Genomic DNA, 22,073 nt, shown 5'->3' with positions numbered 1-22,073 from the left:
TTGACACTTGTCAGAGGATTTTCGCGCCAGGTCGGGGCACGTGACTTTGTTTTGGCGCGAGTTGGCAAAACATTAACTTAACCGACGCTTGGAAATTGGAAAGTTTGGGAATATTACTCATAACAACGAGGAATTGCGTTAAGCACGCTAAACCTGATAAACCCTGTCCAAATACAGAAACCACCGCATTTGACGCCTTCTTACACAAGCGGAAACATAACAATATGAAATCAATTCACAAAGTTCAAATGCTTACTGGACATTGTCATGGAAACCATCCAGCCTCCTGAAACTGCAACATGCAGCTCAAGGTCTGCTGCAATGAAACAAACTGCAGAGTGTTGACCACCACAACATTCTGGAACTCTCGGATTTGATGGCGCATTGCGAAATCAGACGATATTGTGCGCCAGTAGCAATCAAGGCGGACATGAAGCGGTTGGATTAAGTATGACACTTAACCGCAAAATCGATTGCCTGTTTCTGTATTTATGGTGACTTAGCGGACAAAAAGTCTTTCTAATTCCTCGTCCGTGACACTCGTTGGCGGCGAAAGCGGATTTCAAACGATTTTTTGCACTTAATCTCTAATGACGTAATCTTACGCAATAGCGATGCAATGTCACTGACGAAACTTCTTTGCAACTCGATACAGCTTCCACAACCAAGCAGGGCGTCCCAAGGGTGTGATGGTTATCTAACCGTTCAAGCGACGGACCGAGAAACACTTGATGAAATATGGAAGTCTGTTTAGTTGCAGGCAAACTGTTACAAACAAGACCTCCGGTATGCTAAAGCAGTTAGAATAATACTTCCACCAAAATCACTATTATTACAAATTTGTTATTCATTAATGGTTTGAAAAGGGAAATTTTACACTTATCAATACCTGCATTGTGTATCGTCGAAGTATAAGTAGTAATAAATATCATTACACTCATTTTCGCCCCAATAAAGACTTTTATGGCAGCCAGAACGGAAGTCGTCTTTCGTACTTGTTTTTATGAATCAGAGCTCTTTTAAGGCTAATGTTTGCTTTGCTGAAACTCTTGTTAACTTGAAGAGATATGCGTTTACCGGGATTTATGGCAATCATAAAATGGTTGTTAGCTGTCTTCGACGGAATAAACACATCAAACGATTTCTTGTTGTTTTGGAGATGCTCGAATCGAGTGTTTATCGGCTGGTGTATACTGTTAAGCATGTTATATACTTCACAGCTTAGAATGTTACATGAGTCAGTCGTGCTTGGCTTGACTCAGCTGTAAATGGCCCTATCACCCGGCGCTGGTATTTAACGGGTCAAATGCGCTAAGGGCTCGTCAACACCCTTTTCAAAAAAAATTGAAGGCTACCTTTAAACGTGCCCCCTTGTTTGTTGTTCAAGCGATAGACTAGTCGGGAACTTTCAAATCCGCAAATTAACGCTTTGTTACCGACGCTTAAGGTGCTGCCAATTGAAACCGTCGGTAATTGCTGGTTCCTTCCAAGTAAGCGCGAGCAAGTTAAGATATAAAGTCGCCAGTCTCGTATTTATCCCTTAAAAATGTTATTGCTGCAACAAATAGACTCATATCTTCACTAATTGAGCGTTGGTTGACATTTACGTGAACTATATGGTTCAATGACGTCAAAACCTTTACTGATGCGTACTGGGGAGGAATCCTTGTTCTTATAAGACCTGTTTTTCTCACCCACTGACCAAACTAAAGACCACTCGTCAGACATGGGTGGCAAATGTCCTAATGCGGGTAAGCTATGTTTGACAAACAAAGCACAGATGATATTCCCTCTCCTTTGCGTTTAATTAGCATATTTTCAAAGTAAGCACGCCAGCCAAACGGTGGAATAATTTCACTCGATGAAAATAAACTGTGAGGCTACAACAGAAAAGAAAATGTTTATACAGTCGGTAAGAAAATATAAATAGCGATCTAGTAAGACACATTTGGTGAAAAAAGTTATTCTGCGGCCTTGTATATTTCTGCTAACCGACCGCGAAATTGTTAATGCTTTGTAACTAAGGAGTCCTGGCCTAAACTATCATCAAATGTGTCGAAAAATACAATAGAAAAATGGTAATAACAATACAAAATTACATTTTACCCAAAAGCACGCTTTGACTTCATTGTAAGAGCTGAAAGAGGATAAAGTAGATTTATGAGAAGCTTTTGGAAATACTTGACGCTTGGAAACGGGAAAATATTCACACAAACCCAACGTAGACCTTTCTGTTTTAAGTCGGCTGAAAGAAAGAAAAACGACAACGTTGCAAACGAAAACATATCAAACGAACGAAGCAGCGATTCTTTTCGCAAAAAAAAATCATATCTAAATAATGTATTTACACGGCACTCGAGCACGCGCGCGCACAAACAAACACACAAATGAAAAATTCTCTAACAAGTAAATAATCTTTTCACAGGAGCATGCATGAGGTTTTCACGGCTCAGTACCGAAGCTGATGCACCCTTATCCCCAAACCTGGGTGGGTGTCGGTAAGGGGTGCGGGGCATCTAAAAGTCTTTTCATACATTAAAAACATAGCAGCATTGAGTATTGGGTGGCTCTTAAAAGGTACGAACAAATTATCTATAACGATGTAACGAAAAATACAAACACAGAAAGAAAATGAAAAGAAATATCTGTAAAACGAATGCCGCGATTTGGGTAGAAATGCATTTAAAACAGGCGCACAGACAAAGGACTTTCTCAAAGGACGTTCAGAATAGAGCCGTATCAGGGTTTTATCGTAACTGTACAACGGAAATCCGTTTTGAATGGACACACGATTTATATGCACAAAAGGGGTAAAATTTCGGGACCGGTTAGCAATTTATTCCAAAACAACGACGCAGTGATGGCGTAATCGTCAGCAACTATTTGAAAACCTAAACGTACGAAATTTGGGCGATGAGTCAAATCTACCTGCACCCACGACGTAGGCGTGAAACCAAATTGCGTTGGCTTACGTCCAGGGGATTTCCTTACATTATGGATTGCGAATGTAACGCCAGGACATAGCACCAGTTGTCCGAATGACAAACTATAATCGGGTCACGCGTAGCAAGGTACGTTTGCCGAGACAATATATATATATATGTATATACACACACACTACAAAAGCAAAATATACAGTGAGCTATTTGCTAGGGAATCAATACTGACGTTACATCCGAAGAGCATTGGCTGGCCGGTGACTTTTTTTTTCGTGTTTTCTGATAATTATGAAGGCGGCGGTGCTAATTTATTTAACAGGTATAGCGAAGAATGGTTAATTACCGAAATGTACAAGGATTTCATGCGGTTATATATGTAAGGCTGTAAGGCTACATGGCTATTGTATAGGTACTAAAATCTGCGGATCTGTAGATAAAGGTTTGTTATGATGTGACGAAATTCAGCAGCTTAAATCATGAATTTTACACTTAATGTTGGCAGTGTTGGAAGCTGGGCCCGGTTCGGCTACTCAAGAGGTTTGGCAAAGTAGGCAAAACAGAAGAGCACACAAAGGCGCTTATGATAAATGACGGAGCATGATTTCTTTTCTCGGGCAGTGAGAGGCCATAAAAGGAAAAAGTTTGCAATTTTTTCTTAACGCAACTCATTTAAACAAGCGTTGGATTTTTGTGGGATTTCACGGTTATTATGCGTTTTCATTTGAAAATTCACCGATATTTTTAAAAATGATGACCGGGTTTAATGATGGGGTTAAGTTATGGAATACGCAATGATGCATCTATATTATTGCGCACTGTAAGCTGAGGGTTTGCCATAAGCTAGGATAATGGAATGTACATGACTGACCAAGAATACAAAAAAGAATGGTCGAGACGCGTATGCGAAACACTATTATACCAAGATTGTAGAACAAAACTGAAAAAGTAACATAATTGAAAACGCAAACTGAAAATCACCGTGTCAGGGGTGTCTTATTAACTAAAGCAAGCAAAAATTCAGAGGCAAAAAACGAAAAGTGCCCAAAAAAAGGAAGAAAATAGATATAGATATATTTATAACCATAAAACGTTTAATCGACGTATACCTTGTAAGTGTCGCTTACATCTAAAACCTCACATTTCAGGTTGCCGTTGCTAGACGGGTTGTAAGCCACAGTGTTTAAAAGCTGCATACTATGTAACAACTCACGGCAACGTTGCTGTAATGCTAACTGTCTCTGTTGCTCCGTCGCTTTCTCCAACTGGTTATTTGCTTCCTCCTCCTGTAACTTGAGGATGTGCTCGCGAGCCTTTTTCAGGATGAGGACTTTGGGAGCCCGCTCTTGCTCCATGAGGTCAGGTACGCACTTCCGTAGCCCATGGAAGGAAGTGCGCAATCCTTCTCTCCTCTGCCTCTCGAGGACGTTGTGAGCTGCTCTGATTATCTCTTCATCTGAGCCAGAGGACGTGCTCGACTCTCCACTCAAGGCTCTCTTCTTTGGGGATGGGGCGTCGCCGTTCAAGCTTCCCGGACTACTGGTTGGAGTCTCGTAGGCGGCGAGAGCAGAAGCAATCTTCGATTTACTTATCTTCTTTGAAGCTTTCCTCTTCTCGGTAAACGAGGAGTTGCTGCCCTTCGTCAACTGAATAGTCTGAAGCAATTTAACATCTCCCAGTTCAGGTTTGATCACTTTCACTTCGCGATTTTGTTTGATTCCAGTGTTGGTTACCATGGAAACCCCTTCCAGTGAAAGGCCTCTTCTCTTTGCTCCAACTGTGACAGCTTTGGCTCCGCTTGGTGACGTGTTCTCTTTTGTGCTGCCGGATGTCGAGATGCACATTAGGGAGGAAGGAGCTGCTAATTTCATGAGATTAGCGACATTGCTGGCAGGAATCTCATCCTTTATTCTGTTCTTTTCTGCCGGGCTTGTCCACCTTCGTTTCAATGTTGCTCCAGTGGAACCTAAGGATGCAGTGCCCACGGACACACTCTTCAGCTGGAGGTTGATTCTTCCACGGTTCTGCTCGGCATCGTTCTTCTTAAGTGATTGCAGCCGGTTTGGGTTGGTCGTAACAAGCGCTAACTGCCTCTGGCCACCGCTTTGCCTGGACACGAGTGTCCCGACCAGTTTCCGTCCTTGAGAGAAAACGCCAAGGGTTGTAGGGACGTTTGACGTCGATTTTGTGGCGTTTTTCTTTTCCACCGTGACTACGTCGATTTCTTCTTCTGTAATTGGAAAAACGAAAAACGTTAAACAGTGTAATGTCCTCATTAAAATTTTACTGCAACTAATACAAAAGGTAGAGCACAACAACTGGCAAATGTGCGCTAAATTCGCTGTTAAGGAAGTTTAAGCGACTGCCATGCTGACCACAAGGCCCATATTCTCACTCGGTCATGTTGACAGTGAACACTTGTTTATTCCTTGCGAATTATGACCGTATGCCGTTGGTATTTCACGGTGCTCGAGAGGACCGTTATCAAGGTTTAGAGCGCTGCACCTACGAAGTGACAGTGCGAGTCAGTCGACTTCGCTTTAGACCGCACAGGTATAAATACATAAAAGCTTTATCGCATTCATTATGGTGTTGTATTTCTTGTCTTCCGCAAACTAGACCACTGTGTGCCCCAGGGCTAGTTGGACACCTTATGGCAAGCGGGGCATTACACGCTGCACGTGTCCCCAACCCATCGGTGAAACGATATGCTTAAACCTAACAAGCGTACAGCGCAAAATATTACAAGTATGCCCTATATTCGTGCGAAACGACGAACAGGCTGCTTTGGTAATTTGGCCGCAAACGGTTAACCTTTATCCGACTATGCTTTAGGTGACGTTCCGACTGACATACTGCGAACGCGTAGGCGAAAATTGCCTGAGCATAACAACGCAATTCTAAACGAATTTCAACGATGACGTAAGACGACCAGTTTATCACGGGTGCTTTGATGAGCTAGTCGGTCTTTGGGAAACAACGAGCAAAGATTTAAAGCAAGATAACGGTTGAGTATGAACACATACCGGTGCGGACGCATAGATTAGGTCTAGCTAACCGTCGCCTAGATAATAACTCTTTACCGACCCTTTTCACGCTCGGTATACATGACTACGATATACAATCAAACGGTGGGAACATGCAGACAAATGAGCAAAGAACAACTGTTGAGGCGCCACCTTTAAGAACAACTACGGTTATTAAATTTTTCCGCCGACACTATTTTTGCAGCAATAATATTTTTTCGGTCAAACAACTCTAGGCTTTTCGCATTAGAATTTCAAAGCGCAGTAAAAATTGACATTTCCTTGTACGTGAAGACGGGATAAAGTTATTAGAAGAGCCACCTGTTTCTTAAATCCCAAAGCAAGGGAGACGTGACCGTATTGGGAGCGTGGTACGGCGGACAATAAGACTAAGATCAAACGCTACCGACGTGCAAAACGCCTTAACAACACTATCAGACTATCGGTTACCCTCAGGGATAGAAAATAAAAGACTGGTGATTGCTTAAGTGGAACTTTATGAAAGAACAAGCGGTGGCAGCTAAGCAGGAGACTGGTTGCAAGTCCAGTTAATCAATAAATTACATTATCTTATACCAACTCGTAGTATATGTATTATGTAGACGGAATTTGGCCCAGGCGTCCCACAGAGATTTCGGCGGGATTTGGCAGCGGTGTTTAAACGCGAATCCCGGTATAAAGGGCCGGCAAGGGAAACTGCCAATTATCCTGAAATCTCCCTTGAAACACGGGGATGTTTGGCTTAAAATTTGTCCAAGTAGGTTACGTGCGGCGGAAACTATTTCCCACGGCCCTCTCATGATAAATTACAGCGGAATTCGGTTAGCGAGTACAGACTTGACGGCGAACGGTTCCGTCGATCGTAAGAACAGTTTCCATGCACGCCCAACGCATGTACAAGTCGGAACCGATTGCCGCAAAAATGCTGTATATCTCTTGTGGTAAGGAATACGGACCACCTCATGTAATGCGGGAATAGCTGCTAGACAGATCTGTCATTAAGTCTGCCAGATTGCACAAATATCTTTTAGAACTATTATTAAAGCAATTTTAAAACGAAGGTCTTATCTGTTGGTTACAGAAATACATTGTTATTAACGCTCTTGAGCACAAAGGACGGTTTTGGGCATTAAAAGGCCGGCGTGTTAGCAATATCAAACATTCTGTTGTAACGAGAATCCCTGCGAGACCAATGTTAAAGCTGTGCGCTTCATCCTTTGAGCCCTTTGGCATTTTTAACAGCAAAATAAAACTAAAACAGGAATTTAAACTTTTAACACGGAAGGGCAAAACAGCGTCACGATATGTTCACGCGATTTTTACAAAGTCAAGGAAATGAACTGTGCGTGACGTGTCCTACATTTGCCTGCGTTTGTGCAATGTCGCCAGTGCATTGGCGGCCCATAATATAATTAGGTTAAATGGTTGATTAAAATAAATCCAATTTATCTTTTTAATTTCATTTAACAAGTGTTAATAAATACTTGTGATACGCATTTATTACGGTCATGCTTAAGAGACCGTGTATAGTAGGATGGTCAACGCATTAGCTGTTGATCGGGTTAAGGGACGAGCTTCCTCTGGAACTGGACATTTAAATGGTCAATCTAAATAGGCCGCTGGACTTATATTATTCAGCGCAATGTGTACATTCTGTTGGCCTGTGCATATAAATGGTGAGGCTTATTTTGTCCCAAGCAAAGACTTTTACACAATTCTTTCCGCTGACCGAAGTCACGTTAGGTCATAATACTTCTTTATAACACTTTATTTAACAGTAAATTGAAGGTTGTCGAAAGTTAAAATGTGAGCAGAGGAGAATGCTCGCTAACCAGACGCGCGTAAACTGTTAAACGTAGATCACCGCAAAGTTAACGATAAGAGAGTGGTTAAAATAAGCTGATGCGACGACACCTTTGCACTTTAAACGCAAAACGGGCAGATGGTAGACGGGCTGTTGAGTTATACGCATAAACAGAAGAACCTTACCCGCCTTTACGGTGGGGGGGATATGGCAAAGAAACGCCCATTTTTAGCAGAGATATTTTCCAAAACAAGAACTCTAAATTTTCTTTTGAATCCACGCACGTTTACTAAACTTTCTCTCAAACATATTTATGTGAGTCTCCTGGGTATTAGGGGAAAAGCGCTTCATAATTTCTCAATGAAAAGCGGCCGAGTGTTAATAGTTTCTGTTGCTGTGGACCATAGATTGAGAACAAAGGCGACCCATGGTCAAACGCTCCGCGGTTGCCCTCCTAAAAGACTTTCCGCCGAATTTGGTTCAACGCCTAACGATATGGGCGCAAAATTCATAAGCAAGTTGCATTGTGTTGCGCTGTACGGGTATTCACGCCTATTAAAGGCAAGCCGCAAATAATTTTATTAAATTTATTACACATGCGCATTATTCCAAACACACAAAAGCGTTTTGAGCCGATAAAAGAAATGTTTTTACGTTTTTCTATACTCTCGGATGGAATGCGCTGACAGCAGTGGAACCACACGGGTGTCATTAAAAGTCTGATGGAAAGTCAGCCGTTTCCGTAGCGCCTGGGTCGCGCTATGTTAATTGCTATTTTGCCAAATACTTTTACATCTTTTCCAACATGCAGTCGACAAGTGTGAGCTAATGTCTTTATTACGTGAGAAATAGGCAATTTGCGCAACGTGGGAAAGAAATTTCGGGTAAAACTAAACAAAACACGATACATTGTTTCAGAACTACGGTTAAGCAGCCTTGCATGTCGAGTTGGTCCGACTCGCATGAAATAAACGTTGGAATTGTAGCTATTTGATGACGGATTACGCAAATTGCACAGTGAGATGAATACGGGAGGCTGATATGACTTAGCCACATACGAGAAAACGTCATGCACACAAAACGACCTTCAATTTGGCCTTGAAAACTCCACAACCGGTACACGAATAACGTACGCGCTTTGAGGCAATTAGTTAGTTCAGTTTGCAAGGTTTGGCTAAAATTGGGGTTCATTGAGCACAACCGCTGTGGGAGCCTGGTAATTTAAGAAGACGACGCGCATATGGTATATGCAGGCACCCATCGACAAACAGTACTGAGCTTGTTTTTCTCTTCTTTTTCGGACCTAACGACTTGTCAAAACTGCTCTCGTGATCATAGCGAGCCGGCAAAAAGTGATCAGCCGTAAAGCGGCAAAATCAGGCCACTTAGGTTTCCGAAACCCCCAAAAAATATGTAGGACCATTTATTAGAAGCTGTAAAAGCTAGATTATGTGTAAGATTTAAGAAACTAATCACTTATTTAAATTGTTAATAATGCTTTCGTTTAATTTAGATTTGAAAAAAACGTTATTGTCAACTAAATACTAACTACTTTTCTTTTGCTGTAATGAACTTGCAATGCATGCGAGCAAGGTCAAAACATGTCGTTTTACCGGAGGCGATTAAAGCACCAAACTTGTACAAGGAGCAATTACGATAACCGGTGCGACTACGTGCGTAATTCGGTCCAGCCGAATGTAACAAAACTCGTCAATGCAGCGCAAAGAATTCGTGCTATGCAATGAAATTTCGGCGGATCACTTTTCTACGCTCGAACGCCAGTGCTGACAACAGAGTGGAAGCATCGTCTTATACATACGGCCATCGCAATTACCAGTACGAGTTCAGACGCGGTCGAGTGGACCACACGGAAAAAGAAAACCTTGTTGGCCTAGTTTGGTCAGTGTTCTCCCACCGAAACAATAACGAGACGTTAAAAATTAAAATGCCTTCACTCGTTTGAGTCACCATGTTCAAAACGTCAACAATCGCCTCAAAGAATACAAAACGATGTCAGAAGTTTGGCCGAATCGTTTTAGTGAGTGTCGCGGTAACCTGGTATGAAGGACCTTGTTAATGCATAACTGTATGACAAAATGTGTAATTCACGACCCCACTGCCGGCGCTGAGCGAATTATATACTGGAGCAGCTACCCAAGCTCTTAACTTTTTTGAGTACCGGCATGTGCGTACATCTGATGCTGCCAAATGGTCCTCCAAAGGTAAAGATGTCCGCCAGACGAGTCAGTTTGGAATTTGTGTCAAGAGACCGACATATATGTTAAAACTGCGCCGAAAAAACAACAACAAGTTTTGTAACACGATAAGTGGCCGTGATAATTTGCACAACAGAATAGACAAGCGTAAAAAAGAACCGGGCCCGGCGTTTTGACTTTTAAGCGTTTCGTTTTCCTTTCGTACAGACTACCGTGAGACTATCAAAGCCGGCGATTTAAATTGAAATGACACGGTAAGTGGCTATATGCCGCTTACTTTATAAGCTGAGGAGATGTTGTCGAGCCAGTGCATGTGCTTAACGCAATGATAAGAAAACAAATGCCCTCTCCAAGTTGCATAACGATGCCATACGCGAGTCATAAGACTGGCTCAATTGACTCGGATGTTTACTTCGAAGTCAAAATGACACGGTGACAGGTGTAAGTTGTAGTTACTTAACATGACACAAGTGGGACTTGTTTTAACATTTCAGTGTTACATCACTATAGTGGTATTGTTACATCTGTGGCCTGACGAGTCTTAATACATACACACCTGTTGTAATATGCACTAGTAAAGAGTTTAGTCAAACTACTGGTAAATTCAGGTTGTTGTTTCGCGGCCGGCAGACACGACGCAAAATAGCGGGGGCTAATCACGTCGAGAATGATGGATCATGCACACTTCAGCTTTCGGTCGCTTCATTTACAAAGCGAACAATGCGCTATTTCAACGAGCCATCAGGAAAAAAGCGTGTTGGTATTTCGCACATTTTCAAATTCTACAACAAAAAATCCTTTTCGAGTGTTAGGGTCTCTGAAAGGTTCAAAATCGGGTTATGTCGCGCCGATAAGCATCGAATCGCACAATAGACCTAGCGTCCAAGTGTCGCCAGTCGGTACTCCGCTCTGAGCTCTTACCGGAATTGATTCCAGGGGTGTCAAACTTATCACTTTTCCTAAACTCCGGTAAATAATGATGACTATCATCCCGGGTCATATCGCCAGAAGATAGTAAATTAGCCGAATAACTTGGCCAAATATGAGTTCCGGTACGAGCTACATCATTAAACCATACCCACCCCAACTGCAAACATTCCAGGGCTTATGTTCACAACGGGTCGCGATTAAAAGTTATCCGTCTGCATACCACGGCGTGTTTAATCATTGTGAGGATAACCATGAAAAGAGGTAATCAATCACAACGGAAGTGTGACCGGGCTGATAATATCTTCATTTCTCAGCCCTTGGTTGTGGCGCGATGGCTTATGTATGAAAGCTTTGGAAACGTGCCATTAGTGGAAGCGCACAATAGCCACGGCATTTCGACAACTCTGCATTTCTGTCTCCAGTCAAACAATGGAGGCAATAACCTCTTCCGCAAAAACATTCTTCCCCGTGAAACGCACTCCTCCGACCCGGGGACCTGTTTCCGCTTAATATGATTCTCCGGGTGCAGGCGCAAAGTTCGACTAACGCTCCAATTGCTGCATGAACCTGACGTCATTGTAATGATCAATCAGTGTGATTCGCATACGCTCGACAGATTGGACTTTAATGATATCATAAAAGAATTTCAGGCACAAAGTCAAAGCGGCGTATCGAAAGCGGTAAATTCCCAAGTAAAAGATCACAGAGAAGAGGAGAGTGTCCTCAGTAGACCCCTGACACATCGGCTGACGCGGATGTTTTTCTGTACATCTACAAGTGAGTTTGCATAAACAAAAACCATCCAAGCACTCAGCTGTTCACGAAGTGATGACTCACGCCCGACTTCATGTTTTGCTGACGTCATTTCGACGCATGGGGGCACTTATTGGCAGAAGACGACGCTTGAGCATCTTGCTACGATTTAGCTACAAATCGATTTTGAGGAAACGTCCGAATTATACGACGATGACTTTGTTTAATGTAACTCAGGGTTCAAACCGCAGATCGTTAATAAACTTAATCTTTGGTGAGTATGCTTTCCAAATCCTGGACCGTGTCAGACGGTTGTGAATAAACACAAGGAAACCTATGTAAGAAAATGCAGATGTGATTCAGTCCGGCTTGATTGCGTTGCTTTGCTCATGCGGTGATTGATTCTAAGATAGTAAAAGACGATTTTCGGGTTGGTGCGGTCACTCACTAGGCCTTGGATTACCTTTTTCAAAAGAATGACCCGGTGTCCTTGAAAGTTAGAATGGCGCTAAACCTACTCAATGGCTCACGAGTATATTGTTGACTTAAAGCTCTTTCATGCGATAACCAAACGTCGTTTATGGTTCGAGAAGGAATTAAGCTTCATTTTAAAAGGCTTGTGTATGCATATGAGAGACCGCGCTGTCGTATTCATTCTATAGACCGAAAGAAAAAAAGACGGCTCGATAACGCTTCAAAACCCCAAGTTTGCGAGTCTGACATTCCCTTCAACTGAAGTCAGATGTTTTTCACGTTCGGCACCGCGGAAAAAACACGTCAATTGGCCGAACGCTTGTTATAAGTGCCTGACACTGTGGTAACAAGCTTTGAGAATATTGCCGACACCAGTACACGCAAACGTACTTAATCTGTTAGAAAAAAACAAATCATTTCATGTTGTTGTTTGAAGTCGTTCAATGTCGTGAAAAGTGTGCGTGGGAAGAATAAGAAACCTTGATATTGACGAACATGAAAGCGATAGGCCCGACACAGCTGGCCTTATATAAGCCTGTGTCAGTCGCCATTCGGTTAACGACTTGACCGTGCAAGCCAAGGGTGGTACGACATGTGTTTAACGATTTAAAGATTGTTGGCTTGGGCGATAAAGCAGGTTATAAGAGCAAAGAAGGCGCCCGGGAACATCAGTTACAGACGTCGTGAGCAGTCGCACATTAAAACGGAACGAGCGATGGAAGCTAAGTCAACGATCCTTCGGCTTTGAAGCATTTAAAGGTCCAGAATTCTTGGCATTCTCTTTGCAACGGCGACACGGCACGCGTAACCATAACATTGCCACTAGTATTTGTTTAGCAATTAGAGCATTTAAAATGAAATATACAAACATGTACCTACACAGACATGATAACTGCCAAAGTAGGTTTAGTGTACCTAAATAGGAAATGCGCAATGTTGCTTACATAGCGAAACGCGATAAGACCAGATAACAAGCGGTATTAATTATTAGCAAAATGACTGCTGTCGTGGTCGGTTTGTAGTAACAACGATGCGGTTGCGAGTATAAAGTGCTTGACTAGTCATACAAATATTAACATAACGACGTAAAGACACTCGCATCGAGCACTCGAAGCTACTATGCTGCAAGCTTTGAGCCAACAAAAAGTTTCGTAACACCGACTTCAAATTGCGAAATTTTCAATCTGCTATATTTGGCAGTGCGACGTGCCATTATGTAAAGTATGGCAGTCCTAAATTAGCCTAAACTAAAAAAGCACTTTCCAAAGGGACTTTGTGGATTTGGGCGCATCGTTCGAGTGCAAATGACTTAGGGGTCAAATTGGAAAATAACTATTGCAAATTCTGGTGCGGTTTCGTGACGTAGGTGAATAAACGGAACGCAAAATTCCGCTCACGAAACTGCAGTCTCAATTTGGAAAGAAGCTGGAATGCGTTAGCACGGGGCCAGACTACCAGTCGCCTTGCAACCTAGTTGATACGAATAGCATTCAAAAATAGAGCGCGGTTTCCTAATTATTATGACGTCATAAACAGGATTTCTATTAAAAGACGACGGGCCGCTCGCGGCATCACCTAACCGCTGTTACTACTACTATTAATAACGTGTTATATGAAGCTGCTTTAATTTAGCATGCACAGCGGTTTCACCAAGGCTATGAATGGCTTGAAAGTAGTAAGGTGTTGCGTTTTTATGAATGAAACCGCCACGGTTCTCCTAACTCTTCCGCCTCTATTGGTGACGTCACCAATGCTTCTCTCTCGCATAGTAAAAGGACCCGGCAAAGTCTTGTTCCGAGCTTGTATGATGGGTAAAGCTGCATGTAAACTCGTAACGCTGATTTGATTATGACATCATATAGTTCAAGAGACAATATCAAAGGCCAAAGGATGTCTGATAAAGTTACAGCAACCAACACGCTGCCAAGATTGTAAGTACGGCAATGTCTGCAAGCTACCGACGTGCTTGGTCCCATTTGTCATAAATTTCCCAACAAGAAGCCTTTTAACATTTAAATTTACCTCTGGCGAGTACCTCACATCCGCCGTTCGTTTGAACGAGTGCTTTACATTGGCTATTAAAATCGAATGTATCGGCGTTTAATTGAGAAGTTTGCGCAAAGTAGTGGATGTGTCAATGCTGCATGTCCGAATCGTGAAAAAATGAACCGAACAAAACAGAAAAAACAATTTCCTTGTTAAACTTGTTTGACCTCTAAAATATCGTGAGCGCCCACGGGAAAGACATGAAAGGACAATGGCACCGCTCCGGCGACTGGCAATCGGATTGTAGAAGCATCGATTTGAGAGGGAACTCAAAAGGCATACTTCATTACGACCTTCGGCAGCGCTCAATGAAATTATATGAAAACGAGGCCTGAATCATTCGCAATTGCGGTTAAAACGTCTTAAGGTGACATTTTCTGCAAGTATTTTCTCATTATTTCGCATTATATTTTAATAAGCACCCTCCTTAGTAAATGGCACGTAATGATTTGCCTTGAGACTTGCAGATATTAAGAATTTCTGCCACTAAGCGTTGTACAAATGCCAAGGTTTACGGCAGAGAAAGTACCGGTTCGTCGAAAGCATCACACTATCGCAATTTACATTTATCTGTCCGTTTGTTAGACAAAAAAAGGGTCATGGAATTAATATTGGGCTTAAAGAGATTAAAGCGAGCGGTTTTGTAATAGGTCGTATAAACGCCCACTTACAAGCAGGATTTTCAATTTAAACGTAAAAAAAATCACAAGACTCGGACAAGTGGTCTGCGCGGCATGCCAAATGGGATTCAAAATGTTATTAAGCACTCGATGAGGTGTAAGGGTATATAAGGCGATCAAAGACGGTTTAAATACGAATTGGGCCGAATGTAATAACGACAAAGAATGATGATGCCTGGAGTTTTACGTCACAACTGAGGTTTAGTGTTAAAATGATGCCGCTTAGAAACGTACAAAAATAAACAAAACAGTAAATACAATACCGGTTCCATTGTTAAAGGACACGCGCTAAATTTAAAGTAACCGTGACACCATTTCAAAATCAGTCATGCGCATTGGGGAAATGACTTTTTTCTCTTTGGAAAATTGAAAATGGAAACGGTTCCGTGAAAAAGTCAATATTGAGGAAGTCGAGTCCATAAACTATTTGCGAACGCAAATGAATTCCCAAATTAAGCCCAGTCACAAAACGCGTTGAAAGAATCTGATAAAAAGTAAACTTGGCGTCTGCAAACATTCAAGTTTGATGAGAGGATTCCATGTGAGTACAAGGCGAAAGACGACACTGGCCATTAAGTTTAATCGTGCCATGAAATGCGTTGAAAAATGCCGTTTATCCGAACCTTTTTCAGCCCCAACGGCCGTAACGGGGACAACAAGGCTTTCAGGATGGGTAAGGAGAAATGAAAGAACACGAGCGCTCAACCCACACGGGGGTTGGGGTGATTGACTGCTTAAAACTTTCACCCGACCCTGCAGCGGTATGCAGCCGCCCCATGAACAAACAACCCTGAATCGAGATATAATGGGCCTTAACGGGAAATGGGCCACGTCCCATGTATCAAACCCCGACCCACGTCGGAACACCCGGAACAAACAAAAAGTTGGTAGAAAATTCGTGGTTTTGCCGCTTCAATGTAAAAAAGTGGTCTGCTTTCAAAAACTTTCAAAACCGGATAACATTGAGCAAACAAAGTTGGCCTTTTCCAACTTTCAAAATAGGTTTACTGCCTTGTGAAGCGGTGCCACTTGGAAAGAAGCTAAGACCTAAAAATTACAACCGCATTCCAATTTACGTCAGGCGGATACGGAATAAACGTTGTGCTACTTAATCAACATCTTAATGCGTGATGATAAATATGCTGACGTCCTGCAAATTGCTTAAAAAAATAAAACAGTCAAATCGAAATTGCTTTGAGTGCTTAGGAGCGCATATTTTAAAAGAAAACTTGCGAAATGAACAGAAAAATACTAAAATCGGCCAAGAACTTTCACATCGTCGGCAAACACAGCAAGATAGATAACCGTCAGACATGGCCCAGTTGCGTTGAATCGCTCATAAGAACACATACACCGAGACAACAACTTTCTTATCATTTCTTTGCATTCAAGCACGGTACGAGGGAACAATGTAGTGAATGATGGCCCATTGTGAGCTCTGCTTTCAAAACTATCAGCGACTTTGTATGATGCCATGAGAAAAACGACGCAGTAGACGGCCCAGATTGAAACTTGTTAATAACATCCGGATAAGAGCTGGCTTGGCGGCATTTTTCCACCGAGAATACTCGAGACAGTTAGATTTAGGGCAAGAGTGTAATAGCGCCACAACCAACTTAAAGACGGAAATTAAATTAAAGAATTTCAACATTGTTATGTAAACATCTGAGAAACAAACTCAGGCTCATTCTGAATAAGATCACGACGCACAATGTTCCTGCAACGGATCGTGTAATATTTAGCAAACGGCAATTAATCCGGAGTTTTCGTTTATCAAAGCATGACTTAAATGTTTCGTCGTGCAGTCAATGTTTACATCTTAATAGCTTGGAGCAATGTCGTCCGTCTGGGACTAGAATAAGTCAGAAAATCGGAATCCATGATTACAACATTACCATGACAATTTGACATTAGGTTACATTACCGTACATGACGAATAAGACGGGATTTTCATTGCGAAATTTTTGCCGATGGTTGAGAAATTCGTTTAAAAATATGTAGCTCGCATTCTCAGGCCAACTGCAATTACCAGTTCTTTGCAGATAATTATAAGTAATGTATCGTCGACGCCCATGCGCCAAGCAAATTCGTAACAGCTGATGTGCGCTGGATTTGTTGGCTGGTGTGCGAAATCGAACTGTTTTAAGCAGCGCAGACAGGGAAAAAAATCACAACTAGAATTTAATTGACACGTTTCACAAGATAAGCATTTTAGTCCATCAGCTAAAACTTGATTATAATTACATGGTGAAATCATGTAGCAGTCGCCAGTAAGCATATGATAGATACCCATTGACGGACAAAGCAAGTGCTCGACGTCTAATTGCAAACCACTGTAAAATGTTGAGATTCTACGGGGTAATTGAAATTCATTTTTGCAATTCGACCATACGATGAAAAATGGCAATCAGGGGAGTAAATCAATTAATAATTGGTTCACGTAGGAATTAGTTTCAAATGCGACACAGAAAAACATCTGTCCTTTAAAATTCAAACATGGCACAAGAAACATCTGTGTTCTGCTTGCGCATGTACTTACTGAGTTCTCATTGGAATCAACATCGCAGAAATTTAACTTTTAGCAGAGATTTAGGGCTCGGAAAAATGCGAAAGAGAGAAGAAAATTGAACAACAACGCTTCACTGTCTGATCAATAACATTCAACATCTCATGAAAAATTGATTACCGAGCCAGACGAGAGTGCTTGTATCCCCAAAACAGGAGACAAACGGGGCCATAGTGGATCTCGGGATCCCCATTTTCTAACGTTTCTATTTAGCTAAGAATTTTCCATTACGGTAATACGATTTTTAAGCCTTGAGGACCGACCAAAATATTCCTTGGAGCTAATTAAGAGCTCCTCAGAGATGAGGCTAAATCACCGTGTCCTTCTTCGAGGTGGTGGATGGCAATTTGCTATTGTTATCGGGCAACCAATTTTCAGTAGTTATTTTTGATTTCTATTGTGGGGGCTAAAGTGTGGTGGGCCGAACGTTAAATTCGTTGTGAGATCAAAGGAAGCGGGAAAGGGGCTCAATTAATTATTCATACTTCAAATAGTTATGTGCGCAAAAGCTTTATCCTGGTGACACGCGACCCACCAACGAGTAATAAACCATCGCGTCACTAAATTTGCCTAACTGTAACTGGGATTACAGCTAACTTAGAACAAAGACACCGACCGGCTAAAGACGTCTCTGGACCCCGCCGTCTTATACCAGTAGCTGGGCAACAAGTATTAAATTCGACTGGTTTAATATTGAAGTTTAAAAGTGCCGAAACAAATTGCCAATTGCAGACACTCCTAGTCGTCGTAGGCACGCGAGTAATGTCCACGTACGACGAATGTCGGTTCAAGTGTTTATATGTGCCTGACAGTAAACCCTGTGAGTTTTTCATGATTAAAACTTTGTGATTGTTTGTCAGAGCAAGTAATTGTGGGCACGCTTCCACGCCACAAACGCAATTAAAGAGATTTGAGTCACTGAACTTGTTGCTATGTGTAATGCTATAAAAAATGAGAAATTTAATAACGCTTTAATTCAATTCCGAGCGACTAAACGCATGAAATTGATTAGTGTTTTATGTAAAAAGTTGCCACGAGATAAGGCAATGCCAAGAGACGCTTTGCTAATCTGATGGTGACGCAACGGAAGACTTTACAGTCATTTAAAAAACTATTAGGTATAGCTTAGCGACGGGTTTTATGGAATGGGCGGCCATGAGAGCGGGTGGGCAAAGTTCAAAAACGTTTCCGCACAACCGAGCATGGCTGGTTACAAAAAGATCAATCGAAAAATGACAATTGTAAGGCGACATTACGATAAACGAAATCACCAGGTGGTAAAAGGAACGAGCTTAACAGGACTTCGATAATGGTTTCTACCCTATGCGGAACGTTAACAGGCGCGTTGAATGAATGCCAAAAATTCGTGATCTATCTTTGACTGTTCAACATTTTTGTCCTGAAATAAAGGGGTCTGGCATGATATTATAATACAACTCGATGTACGTTACATAAATCTGTTAAAAAGCATCGAAATCATGACGTCAGTGTCAGATGATCGCTGCTTTGTTGCTGGCTTCAAGTAAGAATGCCTTGATCTCTGTAGAAAACAGAGCCTAGAGCAAGTTTGACGCGACGATCGAATTCGTCAGTACCGGTTCGCAAATTTTGCACCAAGTCCGATTTAAAAAGCAACGATTACGTCATTGGATTTCTGCAAAAAAATCCCCGAAATGTCGCAATACATTTGGATGGGCTAACACCGGAAAAGAAATATTGGTATAACATCGGCTCGGCATCTGACCAAATGCGGCAAAAGTAACACTATCAATTGCTTTAATTTCTTGTCACTTCGGTTCTTATTTGAAGTGGTTTTAAGCAAAATATGTTTTAGTCCTACTATGGCCAGATTCCTTGCTTCGTGTTTTGTACCAGTATGACGTCCACCTGGATTTCGCAAATAAGAACGCGGGGAAACGCATTGTATTTCATACATACTAGTACAGTATACAACGGCGCCTTATGCGAATTGGCGATTTCAACGATTTCTCGCGGTCATGTATGGCCAACTTCTGCATAAAAGTAAATCGAAGCTTTCTGGGAATCTTGGTAAAAATTTCTGCGGCTTTTCCAGCTTAACAATTTGGGCCCAGCATCCCACCATGATACTACCATTGGTGGTTAAACACCCAAAATAAACGCATTCCAATTCACATTCTTACCATGTTCAACCAGTAACTGAAAGCTATGAGCAGCGGCGTTACGTTAACCTTATCTGTATATCTCACAGTCGGGCCGTGTGATATAATCCAAACCTTGCGTAATTGAAGGTCTTGTTTTTGTTAAAATATTTCGATCAATATCCCCTAATTTGTCTGCTTTTATCAGGTCCAGTTAGTAACACTCGGCGTCAAACCTTATCGGTCAAATTAGTCAGGGCAATTTTATTTGACGTCTGCAATACAGACTATAAGGGACAATCAACGCCCACTTATTCATCAGTAAAACGGAACCGAGACGTCCTGGAAATTTTAGAGCGGTCGAAAAGCGTTAAGTCTTTAGCGTTTCACAGTAGCACTTCATTGCTAAACTCGTCTACATCTGCCTTGACCAAAAGTGGCAAATATGTCGGAAAAATTGTATTGTTTGTAAGTCGTTTGATGCCGTAATGGATATAAACACGATTGTGTTGATCTTATGGAGACCAGTTGGAATTTGTTTTGCAATAAGTGAAATCAACTTAAAACGATTTCTTGTAAGGTTGGAACGGCTGCGTTTTTACGAGCGCAAAAGAAGTCCGTTATAAGTTTGCTGATAACAATAAATAAACAACTTTACTGGTCTTCTACAAATATTTAGCGAAAGACCATTAAGCTTTAAAGCCTTGAAAAAAAATGATCGCCGCTGACCACAGTTAACCCGATCCCCATGGACCGATGACCTGTATCGAGGCCGGATTAGGGTCAGTGTAGACGACACTCGGACTGCGAATTTTAAAGGAAATTCTGTCAACATCTGGCTCAATGTCTTGCCGAGGGGCTTTCGGATTAATTGCCAATGTGCTAAAACCATCTGTTGGCACGCAGTACAAAAAATGCACACCGTTTTGGGCTGCGATGAGGCTTTTGCAAGAGCGCTTTTTTACCAGTTGTCGCGGTTAACTTCTGCGTTATACACTTCGATTGTGTTATACTGCAGCTGCAAATGTTATGGGCTTTGGAATTTGAAAAAAATTGAACGCAAGTGTATTGCAATCGAAGTGTAGCAATTAGCCTGACATTTTACAGTATTAAGCTCAAGTTCATTAGCGCATTATAAGCCTTCCTTCATAGTTTGCGGTACAGCAATTATAATGTTTTACAGGTTCATTGAAATCATTATCCAAATACCCATGCAACCTCCAGTATAACACGAATGCTAGGACATATTTGCTGTTTTGCAGCTTTAAAGATTGCATAAAATAGTTTTAAATGACATACCGGAGTCGCTCGGCGTTTCCAGGCCATCTACTGGATTCACAATGTGATTATGGGTAACTGGAAAGTTCTTCCTTTCCGCCTTTACCGTCTTGAGTGCAGTTGCATTTGAAAATACAGATCGGGGGTTGATACAACCGTTTCCCGGCGATAAAGTGGACGAAGCCGGCGAAGAACTGATATTTAACCGGGGTACTTGAGAATGTGGCTTGTGTCCTAAACCATTCCACATACAGTCTTTAATGAGTTGATAATTGTCATAAGTGGCTTGATCATAAAAATCGTCGGAAGTAACTTTTAGTTCGGGTAACGGATCATTTGAATGTATCGCATCGTTGAAATATTCATTGGGAACGAAGTTCGTAAGCGTTGCATCGATCAAAGGACTGGAAGTGTTTAAAAACGAAGAAGCGAAATCGTCGGGTATTTCACTGATATCGCCGGGAACTTCGTGCTCGGGAGACCGCGGTGGTGTCGGAATTTCCAATCTAAATTTGTCGAAGAGTTCTTCGCTTAGGCAAGGTCCAGAATTGCAGGAATGAAGCAGATCGTCATCATTGTGGTAAAACATTGGTTGAAGAGCATGAAACTCTGACATGACATGATCTTGCTGGAAGTTCGCGCTCAAATTCATCATTATGCAATTTAAACCGGCCAACCAAGCACAGTTTCTTTTTGCAACTCCACACAAGATCTTAATTTAACAGACCAAACTGGCTAGAAAAGTAAAAAGAATAAGTTAGTAACGAACTTCGTCTGATCACTGCTCCGCTGCAATCTAGCACATCTAAAACTCGCATCGTCTGAAAGTCTAACTTTGCCTTAAATATCTCCTGGTGTCAATAAAGTGTGCAACTGCGACCGAGCGTGAGATTAGGCAGTCATCGATAAATTGGCTGCATAAGTCACAAAAACTTGTGATTTTTGCAAGCAGATGATTGCGGTGAAGAATTCTGCACGAAGCCGTGCTCACACCTACGGGTCTTCGGGAACAGAATAAGTGCCCGCAGCGTGTCCCTTACATTGAATGACTGTGCCCTCCAAAAGACTGTTTTATAAAGCGGGGAGGGGGGCTTTGAAAAGAAGTAGTTAGCCGGCCGGTTAGTCGCACACTTACATCAGAAACACAAAACAGAGAGCGAAAAAATAGCTGATTATAGCAAGAATCAGCTGATCGCTTCACACTTCAGAGAGAGTGCCTTTTTCCTGAAGGGAATCACAGCTTA

The 22,073-nt window shown here is 41.9% G+C and overlaps 1 protein-coding gene across 1 annotated transcript; it reads right to left on the bottom strand.

Moving 5' to 3' along the window:
- Nucleotides 1–1,786: 1,786 nt before the first annotated feature.
- On the bottom strand, nucleotides 1,787–21,588 carry LOC143448482 (uncharacterized). The gene is made up of 2 exons (XM_076948250.1): nucleotides 20,851–21,588; nucleotides 1,787–5,166 (listed from the first exon to the last, which is right to left on the bottom strand). The coding sequence occupies exons 1-2, from the start codon at nucleotides 21,482–21,484 to the stop codon at nucleotides 4,031–4,033; spliced, it is 1,770 nt and encodes a 589-aa protein (XP_076804365.1). The 5' UTR covers nucleotides 21,485–21,588; the 3' UTR covers nucleotides 1,787–4,030.
- Between the last annotated feature and the right edge of the window lie 485 nt (nucleotides 21,589–22,073).

This window comes from Clavelina lepadiformis, chromosome 3 (genome assembly GCF_947623445.1).
Source record: "Clavelina lepadiformis chromosome 3, kaClaLepa1.1, whole genome shotgun sequence".
NCBI lineage: Eukaryota > Metazoa > Chordata > Ascidiacea > Aplousobranchia > Clavelinidae > Clavelina > Clavelina lepadiformis.
This window is presented reverse-complemented; position numbering and strand designations above follow the sequence as displayed.

Coding starts and splice junctions, on each gene's coding strand:
- LOC143448482 (XM_076948250.1), bottom strand. CDS start 21,484: ATGATGAATTTGAGCGCGAACTTCCAGCAAGATCATGTCATGTCAGAG. Junction 5,167..20,850: donor GGAAACGCCGAGCGACTCCG/GTATGTCATTTA, acceptor TTCCAATTACAG/AAGAAGAAATCGACGTAGTC.